We start from the raw sequence: 20039 nt of genomic DNA, 5'->3' as shown, positions 1-20039 counted from the left end.
AGAGAGAGAGAGAGAGAGAGAGAGAGAGAGAGAGAGAGAGACAGAGAGAGAGACCAGAGAGAAAGAGAAAGGGAGGTAGTAGCCTCTCTGGGAACGTTACAGTAAAAAGGGCCACTGTTCTCATTTCCTTTTCTATTTTTAAAGAGGCTAATTAAAGGTTCCTTTCTTCTAAAAGCTCAAATAAACCAAATCCTGGGTAGTGCATGTGGCAGTTTATTTGATAAAAGGTGAGCGCTCTTTTATGGGCCTCTGTTTTACCAGTTGTGTTTATTGGTAAGTAATGATAGTTTCTTCCTCCTGGGGATTAGATAATAGATCAAAATAATCTGAAGAATGGTTCGCCCTGTGGTGCCATAGAGCTGGGAGCAGCTTTCCATCAGTTTTATGCCCAATGTTGTCTTGTGATAACATGAGCACTGTGTGATGACCTATAGATGGCTGGGTCTCTGAACCAGTAGGGGACCTGGGAGAGGATCAGACGCCATGCGACCCTTCAGACCAACCTACTGTACTCTTATACTGTACAGACAACTTTGCTCCCCTCATTTCCATTGTACCAGCCATATTTCCATTTTGAAGTACCCAGCACATGTGGGCACAGTTCATTGGGAGAGGACTGACAGCCGTATGGCAGCCTTATGAAAACAGTGGTGGAGCCAAGTCAGCCCACTAGCTGCCTCACACTCATTAATTAGACAGGCTTATCAGGTGGCTGTGTCTGGACAGATTTCTGCTGCGCTGCAGAGAGAGAGCCACAGAACAAAGCAGGCAGGCAGGCAATCAGGGCACGCGGAGCAGCTGTACAGTTGTGGAACCATGTAGGGGCGGAGGGGGGGATGGAGGAGAGGAGAGTGTGGGTACAGTAGACTTTTGAAACAATCTATTTTATCTGAATGCTGCCCAGTCCACTCCAGCCCTCCATGAGGCTTTCCTGTGTAAATACCATGAAAATACTACTTTTTATGTGGGGCAATTTGTGTATGTTGTCTAAAATGGTGTAGGGGAGGTTTTCAAAGCTCCTATAACTGGCCGTTGCAGAATGTGCTGAAGGATGTGAAATGGGTCTAGGGGTTGGAGGGGTCTGGGGAGCTGTAATGGTGCTTGCTGTTTATTTATGCTGGCCTGGCCACGTATACAGAGAGGCCGGGCATAGACACAAGGTACAGACACTAATCCCTGCCTGTTTACTCTCAGTGGGGAGTGCTGTTTCTCCACAAAACAAGGCAAAAGGCCTTGATGAAAACTGGGCTCGTTTCTGTTTACGTTTCCCCTGTTAGTGCAGTGTTTGGAGCGTCGTGTTTGGACAATAAATCTCCGGGCGCAAAGCCGGAGACAGGAAGTATACCATTTCAGGGTTGCCATGGAAACATCCTTGGGAGGGATAGCGTAGACTGAGAAGTCCTCAAGAATCTCACTAATCACGACTGACTCTGGCCTGTCCTCAAGAGCTTTAAGCCTTGATGATAATGCACATACTGTATATTTTACCAAAGTTGAATTGAAATGTCAAATTTGACCTTTGTGCTCTGTCTCTCTCTCTCTCTCCTCTCTCTGTCTCTGTCCAGCTGCGTTCCTGTCCAGCCTGGGCCAGTATGAAATTGTAATCCCAGTTCGCGTGGGGCCGCAGGGCGAGACCCTGGACACACTGGATGGAGGTGCAGACAGCCCCAACCACCACCGGCGGAGCCACCGCAGTGCTGAGGACCAGCAACAGGACCCGTCCCAGCTGTACTACCAACTCTCCACCCCCAAAACTAACTTCTTCCTCAACTTGACCCTGCAGGGCGGCCTGCTGTCCCACCAGTTCCGTGTGGAGTACTGGAGGAGGGGCCGTCTGGCCTGGAGCCACCCTTATGCCCCCCAGTGTCTCTATGTAGGCCATCTGCAGGGTCAGCCCCACTCCAGCATGGTGGCTCTCAGCAACTGTAACGGCCTGGTAAGAACCTGACCCATCTAGTACTGCTAGCACCACTGGCCTGTTGTCCTATAGTCTCTTGTCTTGTTGTCCTGATTTCCTGTTGTGTTGTTGCCCTGTTGTGTTGTTGCCCTGTTGTGTTGTTGTGTTGTTGTGCTGTTGTGTTGTTGTGCTGTTGTGCTGTTGTGTTGTTGTGCTGTTGTGTTGTTGTCTTGTTGCCCTGTTGTCTTGTTGTGCTGTTGTGTTGTTGTCTTGTTGCCCTGTTGTCTTGTTGCCCTGTTGTGTTGTTGTGGTGTTGTGTTGTTGTGTTGTTGTCCTTGGCCTCAGGGGACCCAGGGCTAATGGAGCTCCAGAGGATTCCTCTGAGTGTAACATTATGATTCAGTGTACTAGGTTAGCTCTGACCCTGGACTAGATCAGGGCATCTGTCTGGCCACATATTATTCTAGGCCTGGAACAGTAATGCACCTGCGTAAACAAGGTATTACCAAAGCCCTTTCTTATCACCAGACTTCCCCTGCTGGTCACAACTCATAACATCACTAAGGCATGTTCACAGCTGTATGTCTCGAGCCAGCTAGCCAGCTAGCACCACCGCCCACGGCAGACCCGTCAAATAATACAATTCCAATATGCCTTTTGACAGATAAAAGCATTCTCCTTGTCCATTGATTCTTGTGATGTCTTTACAGCTAATAACTAATTGGGTCCATAATAACAGGGGTAAATACAACCAAGGATTTAATCTGCTCACAAAGTGTTAATAAACCACACACATAATTACTTGTGGTCAGACTAGCATAACTTAATTCAGCAGGGAATCCGCTGTGTGTCCACGAGAGCATCACTAAACACATTACAGGATTAGGTCCACTGTGAAAGTGCGCCGCTATTGTAGAGACTCAGTGTGACCCTCGGAGGCTGCAGCCAAGAGATCTAATCAGGGGAAGTGTTACAGCGTCTCCCCATCTCCTCTCTGTAGACTCATGAATCCCCACTCAGATAGGATCACTCTCCCTATGTATCTGACCTACAGAACAATTTAGGAGAGAGGTGAGAGCCTGTGTTTGTTTAGGCCCAGGCTGATGAGAGACTGATATGATTATCATCCAGGCCAGGGATAGTTACAGTATGTACTGTATCAAATCAAATCAAGTAAAAATTTATTTGTCACATGCGCCAGATACAACGGATGTAGACCTAACCGTGAAATGCATGCTTACGAGCACTTCCCAACAACGCAGAGTTAAAAATTATAATACAAATAAAAATAGCAACACAAGAGGAATAAAATAAAATACACAAGAATGGAGCTATATACAGGGAGTACCTGTACCAGATCAATGTGGAGCTATATACAGGGAGTACCAGTACCAGATCAATGTGGAGCTATATACAGGGAGTACCAGCACCAGATCAATGTGGAGTATTACAGGGAGTACTGTACAGATCAATGTGGGACTATAATACGGGAGTACCAGTCAGATAAGTGTGAAGCTGATATACAGGTAGTACAATGCTAACCAGTTGTGGAGCTATATACGAGGTAGAACGTACCAGAATAATGTGGAGCTTTATAATACAGGTAGTACCTGTAACAGATAATGTGGAGTATATTCAGGGAGTAAAGTACAGAATAATGTGGAGCTATATATCAGGGAGTAAGGATCAATATGCAGGAACGAGGTATCTATTTCAGGTAGATATGATACATGCGCTGGTAGTAGTGACTATGGCACCCTCAGGATAAATTATATAATGGACAGGGTATTGGAGTGTAGATATGTTAATGAGGCAGGGTATAGTGACATAGGATCAGGATAGAAATAATGAGTATTGAGGTAGATATGTACTGAAGGCAGGGTATAGTGACTAGCATCAGGATAGATAATAGAGTATTGGGTGAATTGTAATGAAGGCGGGTAAGTGTAGGCATAGGATGATAATAAGGTATTTGAGGTACGTATTAAGAAGCGGGTATAGGACTAGCATCAGGATAGATTAATAATAGGTATTGAGTAGATATGTACATGAAGGGAGGTATGTGACTAGGCACTAGGATAGATAATATATAGGTTATTATGAGGTAGATAGTATGACAGGCAGGGTAGTTGATAGGCAAGGATAGATAATATAAAGGTATTTGAGTAGATATGTACATGAAGCGAGGTAAAGTGACTAGGATCAGCATAGATAATAATAAGGTATTTGAGTAGATATGTACATGAAGCAGTGCGTATAGTGACTAGCTGATCAGGATAGATAATAATAGGTATTTGAGGTAGTAGTGTACATGAGGCGGGGTATAGTGACTAGGTATCAGGATAGATAATAATAAGGTATTTGAGGTAGATTGTACATGAAGGCAGGTATAGTGACTAGGCATCAGGATAGATTAATAAGGTATTTGAGGTAGATATGTACATGAAGGCAGGGTAAAGTGACTAGGCATCAGGATAGATAATAAGTATTTAGGTAGATATGTACATGAAGGCAGGGTAAGTGACTAGGCATCAGGATAGATAATAATAACGGTATTTGAGTGTATTGTACATGAAGGCGGGTATAGTGACTAGGCATCAGGATAGATAATAATGGTATTTGAGGTAGATATGTACATGAACGGAGGGTAAGTGACTAGGCATCAGGATAATAATAATAAGGTATTTGAGGTAGATATGTACATGAAGGCAGGGTAAAGTGACTAGGCATCAGGATAGATAATAATAGGTTTTGAGGTAATTTGTACGCAGGGTAAAGTGACTAGGATCAGGATAGATAATATAAGGTATTGAGGTAGATATGTACATGAGGCAGGGTAAGTGACTAGGCATCAGGATAGATAATAATAAGGTATTTGAGGTAGATTGTACATGAAGGCAGGGTTAAAGTGACTAGCATCAGGATAGATAATAATAAGGTATTTGAGGTAGATATGTACATGAAGGCAGGTATAGTGACTAGCATCAGGATAGATAATATAAGGTATTTGAGGTAGATATGTACATGAAGCAGGGTAAGTGATAGGCATCGGATATATCTAGAGTAAATAAAGAACAGAGTAGCAACAGCAAATGATGAGTGTAAAAGTGTGTGTGTGTGTGCGTGTATGTGTTGTGTCGGTATGCGTGTGTGTGTTATGTGTGTGTGCGTATGTGCTGTATGTGAGTGTGTGTGGGTTTTGTGTGAGTGTCAGTGTAGTGTATCCACTGAGGGGAGATGAGGTGTCACAGGGATGGCTGTAGACAGTGCTACTGTAAATGGCCTGACAGACAGCAGAGATAGGGACTTCCGTGCATGTCAGTTCTTGTCTCGTCACCACCAACCTTCAGAGGGCCCCTGGCTTTTCCAGCAGGGGGTGATCGTGGCGGGCGGTGAAGAGTACCTCGTCGAGCCTCTGACCCCGGCCGAAAACCTCACTAGTACGGAGAGGGGGAAGGGCCGCCCCCATGTGGTTTACAAGAGGTCATCTCTTCGCCACCAGTACATGGACCAGTCCTGTGGTGTCATCGGTAGGTAGAGCTGTCTGGGTACTGGGCACAACAGGACCCTTTAAACTTCCAATTTACGATTGGATTAGCCTAGTTTATGATACTCTGTACAGCAGTCTCAGTTTACAGGGCATAATAACCTTGTTTTGATACATTCACCTTAATGTCACTCTTACCATCAGTCAAAATGTTGTGGAGTGGCTCTTATCAGGTAGTGTACCCTTTCCTCTATCAGTACCATCAGCCCCTATCTCTGTCTGTGTGACTGTGTCTCAGATGAGAAGCCAGGTAAAGGCATGGCCTGGTGGCAGAGGACTCTGAAGACTCCTCCCAACCCCATCGGCCGAGGCCAGCTGCCCCTGAAGAGGTCTGTGAGCAGAGAGCGCTACGTAGAAACACTGGTGGTGGCCGACAAGATGATGGTGGGGTACCACGGCCGCCGGGACATCGAGCAGTACATCCTGGCTGTCATGAATATTGTAAGTTTCACATCGAGTCAGATCACTACAACTTGCAGGGTGGAAAAGTCGGGAAAAAAATTGAAAAAGCCCCATAATCTCCTATTGTCCCATTTTATTGTGTCTGTGTTGAGGATTGAGTCTGGGATTGTTGTTACTGTGTTGAATGGTTCTCCTGTCTTCACCTGCAGATAGTGTAGCTGAGGTCATGACATCTGCAGTAGTATTTCTTTTACAGGATATCACTTCACACCCTGTCGCTCAGATGGCTACACACACACTCATGTCTGAAATGCCTTTAATGAATGGTTGGCCTTATTTTACTGTTCTGCATCCATCCTGTCACAAAAGCCCATTCAGAGGAAACTACAGAAGCACATTGTAAAGTAACCCAAATTACACAAGTTGTGTCAATAATGACAAGTGTCTTTCCCTTGGGTTGTAAGTGGTAGTGATGAATGATGTGTCAGCTCTTTTTAAGACTGGTCTTTTCTTGTTTCCCTGGAGGTCAGGTTGCCAAACTGTTCCAGGATTCTAGCCTGGGGAACGCAGTGAACATCGTGGTGACCCGCCTCATCCTGCTCATGGAGGACCAGGTATTCTCTTCTAGACCCATTCTGGAAAATCTCTGCCTTTCAATGGACTCAGTGGAGTCTGCATCCATCCACCCTGCCTCTGCTCTGCATCCCAGTCCAGTCCAGCTTGGTTTCCCGGGCCAGCATCTATGAGCTCCTTGTTTGTGTCAAATTCTTGGCTTAAGTGTCTTTCCTACCCTGCTCTCGGTGGAAACTGTCTTGTAAGCGGAGCCGTTTGTGGCATTGGAGAGAGAGCGACCTGCCAAGCAGCCCAGCCATGACTGCATTTGTTGTTGCTGGTGACCTCTCGGGTCGTTGATATGACGCACATTAGTGCCCTAGAAAAAAGGGCTCTAGAAAAAGTGCATATAAAAATAAAAAGCTAAATATGAAGCTGGGGCGGGCGGGCAGGCAGGCACGCCTCACTGTGGCCCAGTGTCCTATCCACCTGCTGCCTGGGGATTGACATGAAGGTCATGTCAGTGCTTGGTCCCGGTCCAGTCCACCAGGCCCCGTGCTGCTAACGGCATGCGGTCAGACTGAGTGCCAGGACAGGGTTCCACTCTCTGGCGTAATGTGGACCTAATAAGCCTTCGTACGGATGATTCAAATGGTATTAGAGGGGGACTAGGGGTTTTGCGGTGAAGACACTGTGGCAGTCTAATAACAACCTGTATGATTCATACTAGACAGCTGAAAATAATCCCCTGTAATTTGCCCCGGGCATATGTCATCTGACAAAGAAAGAAATGAATAAATAAATGTTATGATCATTAGCAGTAGTATTAGTATTATTCTTGCTGTTCGGTCTGTTGAGGTTGGGGTAAGACCAAAAGTAGTCTTGCTGAGAAGAGCGGAGCGGGTCTGTCATTTCCAGCTGAAAACTGCCCCTGGAAAACAAAATAGACTAGCCAGCCCACTGAGCCCAGAGATGAAGGATTGTGGGATGAGACAATTACTAGTTATGTCACCACCGTGGGCATTCCTGTGTTACGAGCCTTACCCAGCTGTGGCCAGGAGTGCATTCCCTCCCCTCTGCCAAGGCGGCTAATGGCAGCGAGAGAGCAAAGCAGAGGGAGCTCCTGTCCTCATCAGCTCAGTCCAATAGCCCCGTGGCAGAGGGCTGGGCTGCTTAATACTAGGCTCATTGCACAGCTATGGTTGAACTGGTAAATTCTGTTTATGTAGTGAAAATGTATTATTGGTCCACATGGGGAATGTCTGTCTCATTACTCCTTCTGGCTTGTAAATTATTGTCAGGTCGTTGCAGATAGTAAAAGTGGCACATCTATGAAAACCTGAAGGTGATTATACAGTAATTTGATTATTTCACTGTACACTTCCAGATTATGTTGATTTCAGTTTGTGTTCCCTCTCTGTCTCTGTCAGCCGACTCTAGAGATCAACCACCATGCAGGGAAGTCCCTGGACAGCTTCTGTAAGTGGCAGAAATCCATCCAGAACCGGAATGGCAACGGGAATGCCATCCCAGACAACGGCATCGCTCACCACGACACTGCCGTGCTCATCACCAGGTCAGCACTCACAGCACCGGAACATTCTTAGTGATTCAGTGAGATAAGCATGCACAACTCAGACTTTCACATAAGTCTTTCATTGACCTCAATGGGAGACTTGCGCAAGAATTCGAGATAAGTGCACAGATCTCAAGACAGAATACTGCTCTTAGTACCAAAAGGCACAAGCTAGCATTGTCAATGCACATAATTAAACCCTCTCTAGCCTAATTCCTTAACGATCCACTATTGAGTCAATTGGAAAAGATAATAAGTCTCCCATTGCTCAATTTATTCTTCTTTGGATTAGGGTTTTAGTAAGAACTGACTCCATATTCTGCCCTCTGAGTTCACTGGCTCCTTCTCTTGCCCCATGGCCTCTCATTTTTGCCAAGTGTGCATTTGTGTCTGGTCCTGTCTGGAGTGACGAAACCTAGGCTGTTCTGCTCAACTGAGCATCTGGAGGGAGAACGCTGTGGAGAGGGAGGGAGAAAGAACGAAAGAGGTAGTGAGAGAAAGAGAGAGAGAGAGAGAGAGAGAGAGAGAGAGAGAGAGAGAGGGAAGGAATCAGAGTACAGCTGCCTTGAATCTGACAGCCCTGAGCCGGGCCAAGGAAGCAAAGTATAGTTTCAGAAATAGTGAGGCGCTCTATTTAGGGGGAAAACAGCAACAGCAGTAACACAATACTGTAGAGAGATACAACAGAGCACCATTCACTGAAAAGCGCTGCTCTGCCCATGCATGGGCCCCTGTTCCTACTCGCTTCTATTCTCTTTTCTTGGAGTGCCTTGGGATGTTTGATCTGTGAAAATAGGTTATTTATATGAAAGCTATTATCAAAGAGGGATTGAAAATGTCCAGAGGACACTGCAGTAACCATCCTTTTATTTCCTGCCATTGTTCAGACCGTATCAGTCACTTATCAAATCTGTTGTGTGTCCATAAGTGCCTCTGAGAGAGAGAGGGAGAGAGAAAGAGAGGGGGAAATGGGAGAGAGAGAGATGAGAAAGAGAGGGAGGGAGAGACAAAGAGAGAGAGTACAGAGAGAGAAGAGAGAGGAGAGAAAGAGTGGATGTCTGTGTGCATGCGTGTGTGTGTGTGTGTGAGAGAGAGAGTCTGTGTGTGTGATTACGTGTGTGAATGCTTTTTGCTCAATGTATGTTTAAGTGTGAGTACCTGTCAGGGTGTGGAAGCACCGACTGCCAGAGTATTAATTTGAGTAAATGGCCTGGTTTATTTTCCTTGCTGTTCCCAGGTACGACATCTGCATCTACAAGAACAAGCCATGTGGAACTCTAGGTAGGACATCTGGTCAAACCTGCCCCCGCCCAGCCCAGGACAGGGCTAACCCTGGTTACACACACTGCACACAGGCCGCTTGTTGGGAAGCACTGAGCTTCAGTGTCAGACTATATATAATCTAGAGCAGCCAGGGGAGGGGATGTGACTCAGAAAACTGCCCTCATTCTCACTTCGCACTCCCTTACTATTAAGTACTTAACTACCGTATCTCTGCTGCAGCTGACTGACCAGCATGACTGACTAGCACAGTCTTAAGGCGTCCGCATGCTTCCCAGCCAAAACAGTTCGGTAGAGTTCGTGCATATATTATAACGACATTTAGTGACGTTTTTGTTCGTTTTGGACTTCGATCAGTTTTTTTTGGTTGTGCAGGCACATACATTTTTTTCTGGAGGCATGCCAAAGTTTTCAGCCGAAGTCTACGCCCCTTCGTCAGTGATTCGTCAATAAAGTATTTGTTGTCATGCAACGAGAGACGACTCGTTTTCATGCACATTTTTTTTATTGAAAAATACTGCACTGAACATCTTAGTTAGATGTAAAATTGCGCAGCTAAGATCACTTCGACAAAAACGTCAAAGTTAATGACAGATTTCTTGAGTTATCTTAGATTAATTCAGACTTTTTTAACAGACAAACAATACTATTGCCGTTTTTTTCTCGTTTTTCAAGCGAAGGTCTTTTAAAGGAGTATGCGAGCGCACTCATTCTGTTCGGCTAGTCGAGTTCAGCTAGCAGCCAGCCGAACTAAAGCATGCTGACGCCTTTAGAGTGACATGTAGATGCAGAATCTAGGTTTTTAGGTGTTGGTTAAGTTTATATAGATATATAAAGGTAACTGCCAAAATAAAGGAAACACTTGAGTAACTGAGGGATTCATAGTAGATTGAAAGCAGGTGCTTCCACCCAAGTGTAGTTCCTGAGTTAATTAAGTAATTAACATCCCATCATGCTTAGGGTCAAGTATAAAAATGCCCAGTTGCCCATTATTTTCACTACCATGGCTACAAGAAGAGATCTCAGTGACTTTGAAAGAGGGTTCTCAAAGGGGGTTTAATATATATATATATATATATGTATGTATGTATGTATGTATGTATATGTGTCAGTTACCAGTTCTCAACCCAATTGAACACTTATGGGAGATTCTGGAGTGGCCCCTGAGACAGCGTTTTCCACCACCATCAACGAAACACCAAGAAGGGTGTCGCATCCCTCCAATAGAGTTCCAGACACTTGTAGAATGCCAAGGCACATTGAAGCTCAATGCCCTATTACACTACATGACCAAAGGTATGTGGACACCTGCTCTTTGAACATCTCATTCCAAAATCATGGCCATTAATATGGAGTTGGTCCCCCCTTTGCTGCTATACCAGCCTCCACTCTTCTGGGAAGGCTTTCCACTAGATGTTGGAACATTGCTGCGGGGACTTGCTTCCATTCAGCCACGAGCATTAGTGAGGTCGGGCACTGATATTGGGCGATTAGGCCTGGCTCGCAGTCGGCGTTCCAATTCATCCCAAAGGTGTTCAATGGGGTTGAGGTCAGGGCTCTGTGCAGGCCAGTCAAGTTCTTCCACACCGATCTCGAGGTCGGGCAGGTAGCGTTCTCCTGGCATCCGCCAAACACAGATTCGTCCGTCGGACTGCCAGATAGTGAAGCGTGATTCATCACTCCAGAGATTGCGTTTCCACTGCTCCAGAGTCCAATGGCGGCGAGCTTTACACCACTCCAGCCGACGCTTGGCATTGTGCATGGTGATCTTAGGCTTTTGTGTGACTGCTCGGCCATGGAAGCCCATTTCATTAAGCTCCCGACGAACAGTTCTTGTGCTGACGTTGTTTCCAGAGGCAGTTTGGAACTCGGTAGTGAGCGTTGCAACCGAGGACAAACAATTTTAAGCGTTATTCGCTTCAGCACTTGGCGGTTCCGTTCTGTGAGCTTGTGTGGCTTGCCACTTCGCCACTTCACAATAACAGCACTTACAGTTGACTGGGGCAGCTCTAGCAGGGCAGAAATTTGACGAACTGACTTGTTGGAAAGGTAGCATCCTATGACGGTGCCACGTTAAGTCACTGACCTCTTCAGTAAGGCCATTCTACTGCCAATGTTTGTCTATGGAGATTGCATGGCTGTGTGCTCGATGTTATACACCTGCCAACAACGGGTGTGGCTGAAATAGCCGAATCCACTAATTTGAAGGGGGTCCATATGCTTTTGTATATATAGTGTAAGACACTTTATGTTGTTGTTTCCTTTATTTTGTCAGTTACCTGTGTATGTTATGTGTTAGCATGTAACTGTATGTATTTTGACATTTGCATAATCTCTGTATGCATGAATGTGAATGGACATGTATGGCTATGCTAGTGACAGTATTGTGTGTCTCTCTGTTCCAGGTCTAGCACCAGTGGGAGGGATGTGTGAGCCAGAGAGGAGCTGCAGCATCAACGAGGACATCGGCCTGGCCACAGCATTCACCATCGCCCATGAAATAGGACACACGTAAGGAGCTCGCCCACATCACCTATATTACCCTTTTTCTGACCACGGGTCCTGACCAGGAAAATCATCAGAGCCCCAGTTCTAGCCTTCGTCACAGTCATCATAAACACACCTTTGACACACACACCCTTTGGCGTTAGGCTCTGTTTCTGCTTTATGGACCTGCACTGTTTCAACAGACCACTCTTTCACTGGTGTTACCTGTGACCCCACACAGGAGACCCTGCTCCTGTCCCTGGCTTCTGGTCCTGGCTTCTGGCCCTGCCTTTCTTCCCTTACACCCCCCTGCACCCTTCCCTTACCCAAGCACCCCTGGCCTGGGCTGACCTGAGCTAAACTTATCCAAAGCCCAACCTCCTAGTGAGATTGCTGTTAGATTAGAGCCGTACCAGAGGGAGAAGTTACGTAACTACCTCCATGAGTAATTTCCATCAATTGAGAACGTGTTAATAACTTTATATTTTCTTTCAGTCATGTGCTATTTATAACAAGTGGAACAAGTTACGAGTGTGGCCGTTACAGTATTTCATTCTGGGCCTACCACAGTGCCTGGCAGTAGGCATTTCATTTGTACCTTCCCTCCAAGACACTTTGTTTTACTTGCTGGCCTGGCATACCAGCCGATCTGCCTCTGCCTCACTTACTCATGCATACATATTTATCTAGGTGTATGCCTGAGTAACATCAGACATGCTCCACTGGACATTTCCAAGCCTCTTCATTGCCTGCCATTAAAGAGGATTCTGATGTTTTCCTTTCGAAAGCCATTACTTGGTATCATTTTTGAAAATCCACTATTTTTGCAATGTAATTGAGTGTGCCATTTACCTACGTGTGCACACAGGCTTCAGAGGTATTTTCACAGGTGGCAAACCCATTGGTGCTCCCCCCTAATGGCTAGTCCAGGTACCTTTGAATTGGATGGGGTGCTTATACCCTGGGGCTGTCTAGACGGCGGGCCTTGTCTTTAACTGTGTGTGTGTGTGAAAGCAGAGCACAGAGATACTTTGCTGTCTGTTAAATCTGCACAGACCTCAGAGACAGAGCTCATGGTGTTAATACGAGTTTAACGGAGATGATATATGAGTAAAAAAACTTGCCTTTTGCTAAATACCAATACCCCAATATTTCACACTTACTCAGTTAACCAGGTGATATATCAACACAGTACCATCTCTCTCTCCTTGCAGGTTTGGGATGAACCATGACGGAGTGGGCAACGCCTGTGGCTCCCGCAGTCAGGAGACAGCCAAGCTGATGGCTGCACACATCACCATGAAGACCAACCCTTTTGTCTGGTCTGCCTGCAGCCGAGACTACATCACCAACTTCCTGGAGTGAGTGTACAGCTGTCACTGTCAATACACAGGACATACAGTACAACAAAGTGGAAGCATAAGGAGTTATAAAGTTGATCATGAGTTTATTGTGGGGTAGATTAACTGGGTGCATTCCAAGTGAGGTGACGTCCATCTTTGTTGGTTTTGGAGCTCTGTTTCAGTGTCTTCTCCTGTTTGTATCCCTGTAGCTCAGGCATGGGTTCCTGCCTCAACAACGTCCCCCCCAAGCAGGAGTTTGTGTACCCCACCACGGCCCCCGGCCAGGCCTACGATGCAGACGAGCAGTGCCGCTTCCAGTACGGAGTGAAGTCTCGGCAGTGTAAATACGGGGTACCTAATCACCTTCCTCATCTTCCTCCTCCTCGAACTCGCTTGATAAGGCTGTATGGTCATTTTTACCAGGCAGATACATTCAGTACTGTATGTGTGGCCCGTGTAGGAATTAAACTCCCAACTCTGGTGTTGCAAGCGCCATGCTCCAATCAACTGTCTGATCCACTAGTACCATGTGCAGATTGTCCTCTGGCATATCTCTGGCTCTCTGCCCACCCTGATCAGGGCAGCATGATGGCAGACGGAGTAGCCACTGGATTTTGACTGATATTTATTTGTCTCCCAGCTAGAGTTTTTTTTCCCCCTTTTGTTATCCAGTCCCACAGGATTTTGTCCCCATGTGTTAAGAATTTATGAAGAAGTCTTGTGCTACCTTTATTTTATTAGACAGTCTATTTTATTGGCCCGACAGCTGAGTGAACGGACATCTGGAACAAAATAGCACTTTATAGTGTCATTATCATTGATACTATGTAGTCAGAGCATATGTATACAATAAAATACAACGCCATAAGTCTTAAATACATTAGGACCACAGAGACCAGAGGTAGTTGAACCAACCTGGTGCCGTCTGCTCCGTGTCAGTGGGCCCTCCTGGCTGGGCTCATCAGGGCCTGTTGTCTCTATATGAGCTGAAATGGACGCACTCTGACAGCTCTCTGTGCCTGCAGGAAGTCTGCAGCGAGCTGTGGTGCATGAGCAAGAGCAACCGCTGCATCACCAGCAGCATACCCGCCGCCGAAGGAACCATTTGTCAAACCAATACCATAGAGAAAGGGGTAAGCACTGGGATGTTCCATTACCAGCAGAAATGGGGGTGTTTGGTGTGCAAATGTCAATTTGAAATTTCAGTACTTCCACAGCTTGTCCCTCCCCTGTGTGTGTATTTTAGTGGTGCTATAAGAGGTTGTGTGTGGTCTACGGGACATGGCCAGAGGGGGTGGACGGCGGCTGGGGTCTCTGGACTCCCTGGGAAGAGTGCAGCCGTACCTGTGGGGGAGGAGTGTCCTCCTCCATCCGCCACTGTGACAGCCCCAGGTGAGTGGTGCTGCAGATGGAGGGTGATGTGGATCTCAACTCTGTCTTTAGGGATTTGCCATTTGATTCCCAGCCACTGTACGACTGTAAAGTCATAGGATTGTATCTGGCTGGCTCTTCCTAACTTCCAAGCACAACTGTTTGTTGAGGATGAGAGATATCAGTCTACCACCAATCATTTTAACACCCCACTATAATCACCTACGTGCGACAATGACAGCCGTAATAAAGTTTTAACACAGATAGTGGCAAACTGACTTCTCTCTGGTGTTTCTACTGAGGAGTTTGATTGGCTTGGATAGCTAACTAATAAAAATACAGACTGTTTGAGATTGAAACAGGGTGGTAGAGCCCGGCCAGCCAGGCGGGAGGAGAATAGAAGCCAGTGTCATTGGGGAGTTATTGTTAAATTGCACTCAGATGTGTTTCGCCTTTGCTTTTCTGGTTCCAGGCCAACCATTGGTGGAAAGTATTGTCTGGGAGAGAGGAAGCGCTTCAGATCATGCAATATTGACGTGAGTGGTGGAGCAGAGCGAAGCAGCAGCTCTCTCTGAAAGGCCTACAGTACCATCACATACTCATCCTGGCCAGGCCCAGCTCTCAACTCAGATCTACAGCTCTCGGACTGACCTAATTAACCGCAGCCTGCCCAGCCCCGAACTGAAGCCCTCACTTTGTGTGTGTGTGTATATATGTGGTGGAGTGTGGAGGCTACTGTGAGTTCAGTCTTACTGTAAATGACTGCTGGCAGCGAGAGAGACAAGGGAGGGGATACAGTGGGGGCCTGAGATTTGACTGACATACAGCTGTTCTGTGCCGCTCTGTGTGTCTGTTTTAGGAGTGCCCTGCAGGCTCTCAGGATTTCCGGGAGATTCAGTGCTCCGACTTCGACAACGTTACTTTCCGGGGGAAATTCTACACCTGGAAACCCTACAGGGGAGGTGGGTACAGTATGTGTGTGTACCCCCTCCACAGCAGGCTGTGTTACATCATTACAGAGGTGTAATGAAAACGTCTGTAGATATGGAGAGAGCTGATATTAGAGCAGACACACCTGGAGTTTCCAGATAGAGAACAGAGCAGCAGCAGCAGATGGAGGGAGGGAGCTGAGCAGCAGCAGATGGAGGGAGGGAGCTGAGCAGCAGCAGATGGAGGGAGGGAGCTGAGCAGCAGCAGATGGAGTGAGGGAGGAGCTGAGCAGCAGCAGATGGAGGGAGGGAGCTGAGCAGCAGCAATGGATGGAGGGAGGGAGCTGAGCAGCAAGCAGAATGAGGGAGGGTGGAGCGTGAGCAGCAGCAGATGGAGGGAGGGAGCTGAGCAGCAGCAGATGGAGGGAGGGAGCTGAGCAGCAGCAGATGGAGGGAGGGAGCTGAGCAGCAGAGTACTGCCAGACAGTGGGCCCAGAAAGGGAAGAGGGGAGAGCAGAAAAGAAGAGGGGAAAGCTGAAGAAAGTTTACTGTCTGGCTCCCATATGCTTGTTCTGGAAAGTCTATCCCCAGCTGGAATTCCTGTGCTTGATGAGCGCTGCGCTGGACGCAAAAGATAAATACTTTCGACGACATAACTACCTTTAATCTACCAGTCCAATAACATAATGGCTTACAGAGAGGCCCTCTCCAACTCCAGGCAACAAGTGCTTCTTTCATCAAGTCAGCTGATTTTACAATGGAAATCCCTTGCAACTGTTAAAATACTAGCTGTGCCATGGTCTGCCCTGCGTTAGGTCCAGATCCCACATCCCAGCCCCCTTCTCTCCCCTCACTCACTCACTCCTTCACTCCCCATTCCTCTTTCTTTCTCCGTCTCTATCCTGCTTTCTTCCCCCTCTCTTGCTCATTTCCTCTTTCCTTCTCTCTGTCCTGTACTCAGACACCTCTAGCAAGCCGTCGGGCTTGGCTCAGACAGCCAAGGACAGTTCATTAAATAAAGTGTGCAGCGTTTTAGCAGTCATATTTGTTTTTTGAGGCATGAGCCATTCACATTGTTGCACTCAGTCCAACAACCTTCGCAGGCAGCCTTCCTCCAGCAGGCCCCCCAAGTCAGTCAGTCAGCCCGCATCCATCCATCCAGCATCCAAACCTGTTTCGCTTCAGACTGGAAGCAGGCATGCCAAAGCACAGCACCATGGGAGTTAGAGTTTTCCATCATCCCACCACGTTATCGTCCGCTAGCCTCGCAGGCAGAACATAGTGTACCTGTATCTAGAGTGCCAGCACAAAGTCAACTTTTCAAACAGTGGAACTAGCTGGAAAGGGGTATATTTGGCTAGTGCACAGCCGTGGCAGTATTAGATTACTTGTTAAGGCCCATAAAGTGATATGTTAGTGCACGGTTGCTCACCCAGTCTGCAGGGGGGTTGTGAGGGGGGTTGTGGTGGGCTATGACACCCTGGCTGAGAGAGGCTTCCTGGGAGACTTAGTGGAAAGTCTGCTTCCTGGTCCTTCCAGGTCCTGGTTGTGACTGCCAGTTGTTTAGGGCATGATTAGCACTTTATTCCTGCTCTCACATGACCAGAGCCTGGCCAGGTTATAATGCTGACCAAAGGATGGTGAGTAAAGTGAGACCATGTGTGTGGTTCTGTTGTGTTGCATTGTATGTGTGTGTATGTGGGAGCAGGTGTGCTGGTGTGTTTCCGTGCTGAGACCTTGATTGGCCTTGTCAGCCAGTAAGAGAGCTCAGTGTGGTCGCTGGCATGCTCTGTAATATGGAATAAATGAGAGCACCTGTCAGTGCACAAATAACCCCGCCCCCAGTCCCCCCCCTCTCTCTCTCTCTCTACTCTCTTTCTCTCCTCCCTCTCTTTCCTCTCTCTCTCTTTCCTCTCTCCCTCTCTTTCTCCTCCATCTCTCTCTCTCTTTCCTGTCTCTCTCTCTTTCCTCTCTCCCTGTCAGTTTTTGTGCTAGTCTGCATGATAACCACGTTCCGCTTTCTCAAGGAATCTGCTGAGAGATGCACTATTTCTGTTAGCACCCTCTGTTTTTTTGTTGTGAGCTTTTGTGTGGTTGTGGGTGGGGGGGGACTTAATCACATTCAGCTGCTTGTTCTCTTGATGTTAGCAATCCAAACTGTGCTCTCCTCCCTCTAGACCCCCTCTACCTCCCCCTCTGCTTTTGGCACCCGAGTCCTTACAGCTGTGGGAGAACAAATTAACTGCATCGAACATAAAACCCAAAGCTCATTAAAATACCATGCGTGGCCATCAGACACATTAGAGCAGCCTGTGGGGTTTCTCAGTAATGAAGGTGAATGGCTGGATTCATTGTATTGTGCTTCACCCAAAATGTTGTGTTGCCGTTAATGTTGCTAACACGACACGGCAGCAGAGCAGCATACAAACACATGTTTGAGCAATGAAATGATGTGGGAAACAGTGTGTGAACTATATAAATGGCTGAGTTTAGTGTTGTCTCTGCTGGCTGCTGCAGATGGGATCATATAGGGGACCTCCACAGCTGCTTCTCTGGTCAACTCAAGCTAGCTCTTATTTTTTCTTTACCCTCCTTTTTCTCCCCAATTTCACTCTTGTCTCATCACTGCAACTCCCCAACTGGCTCGGGAGAGGTGAAGGTAGAGTTGTGCATCCCCCGAAACTTGACCTGCCTAACCGCGCTCCTTAACACCCGCCAGCTTAACCCGGAAGCCAGCCGCACCTATGTGTCAGAGTAAACGCCATTTAACTGGCAACCGGGGTCAGCCTGCAGGCACTCGGCCTGCCACAAGGAGTCGCTAGAGCGCGATGAGCCAAGTAAAGCCCCACCCTCCCCTAACCTGGATGACGCTGGGCCAATTGTGCGCCGTCCTATGGGACTCCCGGCCACGGCATGTTATGGCTCAGCCCGGGAATGAACCCAAGTCTATAGTAAGGCCTCAGACCGCTGAGCCACTCAGGAGGCCCTCAAACTAGCTCTTTATCTGGCTATGTGTTGTTTACATGACACCTAATGAAATGTACAGCTCTTAATAATCTCTGACTTATTCCTTATGGTATTGTCAAGTCCTTGCCAAAACACATGGGCTCTTGTCAAGATCTTTTTGTAATGGCTTAGATATTGGACTGACAGACGTAAGGTTGCGGGTTCAAGTCCCACTTGGGCTTACCTCAGAAATCTAAATTGAATGAGGGATCTGTTGGTGTTTGCCTGTATTGATTTATTGTCTCATGTTCCTCTTCTCTGTGCTGCTCTGTTGACCAGGTGGAGTGAAGTCCTGCTCTCTGAACTGCCTGGCGGAGGGATACAACTTCTACACAGAGCGTGCTCCGGCTGTGGTGGACGGGACGCCATGTCGAGACGACTCTCTGGATGTCTGTGTGAACGGAGAGTGCAAGGTGAGTCTGTTCTGTCCTTTCTATCCCTCATTTATCTCCCTCTTTTCCTCCCTCCCATCCTCCTACTCGTCTTGATGAATGGTAAATCCATTTGAATTCAATCACTTTTTGACAGTGCCCCTTTTGATTTGAACGAAACCTTCCATACATATTTGCTCATTGTAGAAGTGGTCAGAAAGTGACTTTTCATACCTGAATGCCAAAACAATCAGGAGATAAAGGTTGTCAAAGACACATTTTGCATACCCCACCATCCTTGCCTTCATCACTGGAAAAGATAAACGGTTGAGATTGATATAATTTAAAGCTTGCAAACAGTGTTGTCAAACTATTTTATAATTGCTGGAAATAAATGTTATTTAATACAAATTTGGTTATTTTTTTACCTTTTAACGTCAATTGTCTAATGTGTAATTATCTAATGTTCGCATATGTTGTAGCTTAGACCCTATTTTACATTATCTACGTTCTTTGTGTCATGTTTTGGCTGATAAATTTACATTGACATTTGTCATTTAACAGACTCTTATCCAGAGCGACTTACAGTAAAGTGCGTTCAACTCAAGATGGCTAGGTGGGACAACCACTTACACAACCACTATCTCAGTCATAATAAGTACATTTTTCTTCAATAAAGTAAAGTCAGCTACACATTCAAGGGTTTTTCTTTATTTGTACTGTTTTCTACATTGTAGAATAATAGTGAAGACATCAAAACTATTAAATAACACATACGGGAAAAAATAAATATATATATTTCACCTTTATTCCACCAGGTAGGCCAGTTGAGAACAAGTTCTCATTTACAACTGCGACCTGGCCAAGATAAAGCAAAGCAGTGCGACACGAACACAGAGTTACACATGGAATAAACAAACGTAGAGTCAATAACACAATAGAAAAGTCTATATACAGTGTGTGCAAATGAAGTAAGATTAGGGAGGTAAGGCTGTAGTGGCGAAATAATTACAATTTAGCAATTAAACACTGGCGTGATAGATGTGCAGAAGATGAATTTGCAAGTAGAGATACTGGGGTGCAAAGGAGGAAAAATAAACACTATGGGGATGAGGTAGTTGGGTCATGTGTTAAACAAATAAAAATACATTTTATATTCTTCAAAGTAGCCACCCTTTGCCTTGATGACAGCATTGCACACTCTTGGCATTCTCTCAACCAGCTCAATTAACAGGTGTGCCTTGCTAATTTGTGGAATTTTTGCCCCAAACTTGAAA

General features: G+C 46.4%; 1 protein-coding gene across 1 annotated transcript in view; it reads left to right on the top strand.

The window, feature by feature from the left end:
- LOC111971841 (A disintegrin and metalloproteinase with thrombospondin motifs 10-like) overlaps nucleotides 1–20039 on the top strand; it is a 59410-nt gene that overhangs the window by 10652 nt on the left and 28719 nt on the right. Inside the window, 14 exon segments of the mRNA XM_070446359.1 lie at nucleotides 1566–1936; nucleotides 5268–5427; nucleotides 5683–5885; nucleotides 6377–6460; nucleotides 7829–7974; nucleotides 9212–9255; nucleotides 11661–11766; nucleotides 12957–13103; nucleotides 13295–13436; nucleotides 14111–14218; nucleotides 14332–14477; nucleotides 14929–14992; nucleotides 15316–15418; nucleotides 18671–18804. Coding sequence (XP_070302460.1) covers nucleotides 1566–1936; nucleotides 5268–5427; nucleotides 5683–5885; nucleotides 6377–6460; nucleotides 7829–7974; nucleotides 9212–9255; nucleotides 11661–11766; nucleotides 12957–13103; nucleotides 13295–13436; nucleotides 14111–14218; nucleotides 14332–14477; nucleotides 14929–14992; nucleotides 15316–15418; nucleotides 18671–18804 — 1958 coding nt within the window.

The sequence above is a fragment of the Salvelinus sp. IW2-2015 genome, linkage group LG13 (assembly GCF_002910315.2).
Source record: "Salvelinus sp. IW2-2015 linkage group LG13, ASM291031v2, whole genome shotgun sequence".
NCBI lineage: Eukaryota > Metazoa > Chordata > Actinopteri > Salmoniformes > Salmonidae > Salvelinus > Salvelinus sp. IW2-2015.
Note: the sequence above shows the minus strand (reverse complement) of the source record. Positions and strands in the feature narration are given on the sequence as shown.